Source organism: Cuculus canorus, unplaced genomic scaffold (genome assembly GCF_017976375.1).
Source record: "Cuculus canorus isolate bCucCan1 unplaced genomic scaffold, bCucCan1.pri scaffold_103_arrow_ctg1, whole genome shotgun sequence".
Lineage (NCBI taxonomy): Eukaryota > Metazoa > Chordata > Aves > Cuculiformes > Cuculidae > Cuculus > Cuculus canorus.
Window position 1 is genome coordinate 67,876 of NW_026527753.1, and position 4,736 is coordinate 72,611.

Here is a 4,736-nt window from a genome sequence, read left to right on the forward strand (position 1 = left end):
ATCCACTTCTGGCATCAAAAGTGGCACTTCTGGCCCTAAAACTTAGTGCACTTGCTCCAAAATGCATGTTCTGGACCCCTCAAGATCCATGTTTTGTCCCCAAAAGTCACTCTTCTGGCCACAAAAGTGAGTGTTCTGACGCCAAATATTGGTTCTCTGGACCAGAAATAGGTGTTCTGACCTCAGAAATCAACAGCAGTTCACAGTACGGCCCATCTGCCCTCCCACCATCACGTGTTGGGGGCGGGCGGGGGGTTTGCCACTTGTCTTTCCAGAAGGATCTGTCCTTGTGGTCCAGCGGCCGAGGGAGGAGGCACAGCACTGTCCCTCTGCTGAACCCCACACCACAGAGAAGCTGCTGCCACCAAAGGAAGAAGACAGTGGACCCCGTGACTGCCAGAACTCAGGTACCGATACGTTTGGATCTCCAACGCCCCTGCAGACAGAAATGCTGAACAGCCTGTTTATTACACAGGGATCAGAGCCAGGGCTCTGGCAATGGGGGCTCTGGCCCAAAAAGGGGTCTTGTGGCCCCCAAAATGGGAGTTCTGGGCCCTAAAATCCGTCCTGTGGCCGTCAAAATCCGTGTTCTGGCCCCAGAAGTCAGTGTTTTGGCCCCTGTGCGGTGTGGGACGGCGGCAGCCGCCAGGTCTGCCCTGCTCCGGGGACAGTGGCCGATACTACCCGGTTCCGGAGCGGACGGCGGTGTTGGCCAGGTCTACCCGGCACTCGGGGGGGACGGTCGTCAGGTCTACCCGGCTCTCGGGGGACGTTCGCCAGGTCTACCCGGCACTCGGGGGACGGTCGTCAGGTCTACCCGGCTCTCGGGGGACGTTCGCCAGGTCTACCCGGCTCTCGGGGGACGGTCGTCAGGTCTACCCGAAGACGAGGTGGCGCACAGGTCGTTCCAGCGGTTCCGTCGGATTTCTTTTCTTGCTTCTCCGGAATCGTTCACGGCGGGGCGGGTGCAAGAACGGTACGGACTTTGGCCGACGCTCTCCAACGCGGATCGCACCCAAAGGGGAGTCGAGCGAGCCGCGACTTTCCGCTGGTGCTGGAGATCATTCACGGAGGGAAGCACTGACGCCGCCGGGCCACCCCCCGCCAAAGTCACTGTGACTCGCGGAATAACGACACCCCGTGGGCTCAGAGTGAGGTGCAGGTATGCAGCCGTGCCCGGGGTGCGAGGGGGATTTGTCCAACAAGCTTGCACACCAAGCGTCAAAGCCGACGCATAGTTTTTGTGCTCGATTAAATTACAATTGGGTTGACATACACAGTCGTGAATTTTCCGGACCCAAAATGGCTCTTCTGGCTCCAGAGGTAGGAGTTCTCAGGTAGGCTCAGTGCGTGTTGTTGGGGGCAGAGATGCCCAGCCAGGATCCTGGCCAGGGATTGTGAGTGTGCAGAAGGTCCGGGAGAAGCACGTCTTTCACGCGTGTGGAGGGTCCCTCATCCACCCACAGTGGGTGCTGACGGCAGCCCACTGCTTCGTCAATAGCCAGTAAGGAGGAGCAGGGAACAGGGAGAGCCCCAAAACCCCAGCACAGGCCCAGCGTGCAGCATCACGGGCGACTCCCAGCCCGCTTCCTTGCAGTGCACCCAGAAAAAAGGATGCGGTCGTGCCGCTGCATCCCAGATGCCTCCATCCCCACAGTCCTTGTGGCTCAGGCATGTTGGGGCATAGATGCCCCACAAGCTTTCCTCTTGCCCTTGGCAAGCAGGAGGCAAGGAGCTGCTGGGCTGCTCCAGCGCGTGCCTCTGCTGCCTCTCACCCCTCTCCCCTCTGCTTTCCAGGGATGTCCCAGTGTGGCGCGTGGTGGCCGGTACCACCTCCTTAACTGACATGGGCCCAGAGACACAACACAGCTACGTCAGACAGATCATCATTCACGACGACTACGATACCACCACTCAGGCGAATGACATCGCTCTGATGGAACTCTACGAGCCTCTCCAGTGCACCCCCTACGTGCAGCTCGCCTGCGTGCCTGACTTCTCCCTGCAACTGCGGCAGCTGAGAAACTGCTATGTTGGTGGCTGGGGGGTCACCACGGCCAGATGTGAGTTCCCCAAAAGTATTTCTATGGCGGGTGCAAGCTGGGAACGCTGGGCAGATGGGCTGGGTGTCCTGACAGCAGAGGCAGGAGCCAACATCAGTCTGCAGAGTCATCTGTGTCTCATGGGGAGATGGGAATGAGCTGTCAGCCAAAGCAGGGTGGAAGGAAAACACCACGATGCCTCTGTGGACGCAAAGCCAAGCCCTAGGGAAGGGAGGAAGGGAAGTGGCAGCAGCTGCCGGGTGCTTATTCCTGTCTTGCCCACAGCTGGAGGACTACCCCCGTCGCTGCAGGAGGCCAAGGTCCCCCTCATTGACCTTCAAGTGTGTAACAGTAGCGGGTGGTACCATGGGGACATCCACCCCCACAACCTGTGTGCGGGCTATCTGCAAGGAGGCATTGACACCTGCCAGGTAGGAGCATGATCCCACTCCCGCCCCAGCAGCACCAGCAGCCCCAACACAGCTGCCCCAATCTACCCCACTGCCTGCTTCGCCCAGCAAGTCCCCCTCCCACCACTGGCTCCCCATCGCTCCTGAGCTCACCTCCTGCTCTCCAACTGCTTGTCCATGCTCACCGTCCAGCCCGTCCCACAGCCCTGTGACTCTACCCATAAAGCCCATCCCACGTTCTCCACAGCCCGTAGGTCCAGGCACCAACCCTGGAACATCCCTCTGCCCCACAGCCAGGGTCCCTGCGCAGAGAGAAGAGAGAGGCCTGCCTTACAGTCCCACAGCCACCTCCCCAACCACGTTCTGTCAGCTCCAGCACCGGAGCAGAGCCTTTCTGTGCAGGGAACACAGCTCTGGCAGCTGCTGGGAGAGAGCAGGAGCCAGCCCTGGCGCTGACAGAGCCCCCAGCACCCCCTCAACCTACTCTTCTCTTTCTCTGCAGGGGGACAGCGGGGGTCCTCTGGTCTGCCAAGATCCCCATGCTGACCACTTCTGGCTGGTGGGAGTGACCAGCTTTGGCGTAGGCTGTGCCAGAGCCCGTCAGCCGGGGATTTACGCCTCTACTCAATACTTCCGCCAGTGGATCCTGATCCAGATGGCGATGCCCTCATCGGAAGCATGGCACAGTAGGCTGTGCCAGAGCCCGTCGGCCGGGGGTCTACACCTCCACACGGCACTTCCAGAACTGGATGCTGACTCAGATCACGCGGCACTCAGTTAGAGCAGCCAATGAAACGGAACACGCCTGGAGCCACATTCCCACTCCATCAAACTCTGTGGAGGCGCCTCAAACAACGGAGCCAAGTTATTTCAGCTCCTGCCTGAAGGCACTCAACAAGCTGCTGCACTTCTTCACTCATCTGCAGGAGTTCCTGCGGGTCCTGAAAGGCAGAAGCACCTGAGAACAGGGGGAAGAGGATGCAGGGCAGGCTGCATGGGCTCACAACCATGTCCTTCTGGGGCAATGCCTGCTGCTCCAAAGGCAGCCTCAGGGGCCCAGATCTGCTGGATCCTGCCCTCACTCCTCAAGTTGCCCCTCCATGCCTACGGCAGATGGTTCTGTTTTCTTTGGATTCTGTTTCGACTCCACCTGCCAGGTAGGAACACGATCCCAGTCCTGCTCCAGCAGCACCGCTGCCTGCCTCGCTCTGCAAGTCTTCCTCCCACCGCTGGCTCCCCAGCGCTCCTGAGCTCACCTCCCGTTCTCCAACTGCTTGTCCGTGCTCAGCGTCCAGCCCGTCCCACAGCCCTGTGACTCTGCCCGTATGGCCCATCCCACGTTCTCCACAGCCCGTAGGTCCAGGCACCAACCCTGGAACATCCCTCTGCCCCACAGCCAGGGTCCCTGCGCAGAGAAAAGAGAGAGCCTTGCCTTACAGTCCCACAGCCACCTCCCCAACCACGTTCTGTCGGCTCCAGCACCGGAGCAGAGCCTTTCTGTGCAAGAAACACAGCTCTGGCAGCTGCCGGGAGAGAGCAGGAGCCAGCCCTGCTCCCTCTCTCCGTCTGCCTTCCAGGAATGTCCCAGTGTGGCACGTGGTAGCTGGTACTATCTGTTTTCTTTGGATTCTATTTCGAGTCTATTCTGACTAGGAATAAATAGTTTTCGCAGCAAACCCTGCATCAGCCTCATTCTGTATCCTGGGCAAGGCAAGCACTCCAGGCCTGGTCCCTGCACAAGGGAAGGAGGGCACAAAGGCAAAGACTCGCTCCACAAGGCGAACCCGTGCATGCTGTGAGAGGAGGGAGAGAGTGCAGCAGGAGGGAATAGTGGTCCCGGGGGCTGGAGGTCTCAGGTGCTCTTGCCCCAAATTGGGTTTTCTGCCTGTAAAATTGGTGTTCTGGCCCCAAAAGAAACGGTTCTGGCCCCGAAAAATCAGTGTTCTGACCCCAAAATGTGGTGTTCTTGTGCAAAAAATGGGTGTTCCTGCCCCCCAAAATCAGTGTTCTCACAGAATCACAGAGTCACAGAATCACAAGGTTGGAAAGGACCCATTGGATCATCGAGTCCAACGATTCCTAACACTCCCTAAACCATGTCCCTCAGGACTTCATCCACCCGTTCCTTAAACACCTCCAGGGAAGGCGACTCCACCACCTCCCTGGGCAGCTGTTCCAGTACCCAATGACTCTTACTATGAAGAATTTTTTTCTGATATCCAACCTGAACCTCCCCTGGCGGAGCTTCAGGCCATTCCCTCTTGTGCTGTCCCCTGTCACCTGG

At 58.9% G+C, this 4,736-nt stretch overlaps 1 protein-coding gene across 1 annotated transcript; it reads left to right on the top strand.

Moving 5' to 3' along the window:
* The first annotated feature begins 539 nt into the window (after window positions 1-539).
* On the top strand, window positions 540-3,233 carry LOC128850578 (acrosin-like). Its single transcript, XM_054055530.1, has 5 exons — window positions 540-1,162; window positions 1,322-1,504; window positions 1,798-2,063; window positions 2,328-2,473; window positions 2,955-3,233. Exons 1-5 carry the CDS (start codon window positions 540-542, stop codon window positions 3,231-3,233), a joined length of 1,497 nt encoding a protein of 498 aa, XP_053911505.1.
* Window positions 3,234-4,736: the final 1,503 nt, after the last annotated feature.

Bases quoted from the DNA above. Each gene is read 5' to 3' on its own strand.
- LOC128850578 (XM_054055530.1), top strand. From the start codon at position 540: ATGGGAGTTCTGGGCCCTAAAATCCGTCCTGTGGCCGTCAAAATCCGT. The intron at 1,163-1,321 runs GTATGCAGCCGT...TTCTGGCTCCAG, and splicing joins GGGCTCAGAGTGAGGTGCAG to AGGTAGGAGTTCTCAGGTAG. The intron at 1,505-1,797 runs GTAAGGAGGAGC...TCTGCTTTCCAG, and splicing joins CACTGCTTCGTCAATAGCCA to GGATGTCCCAGTGTGGCGCG.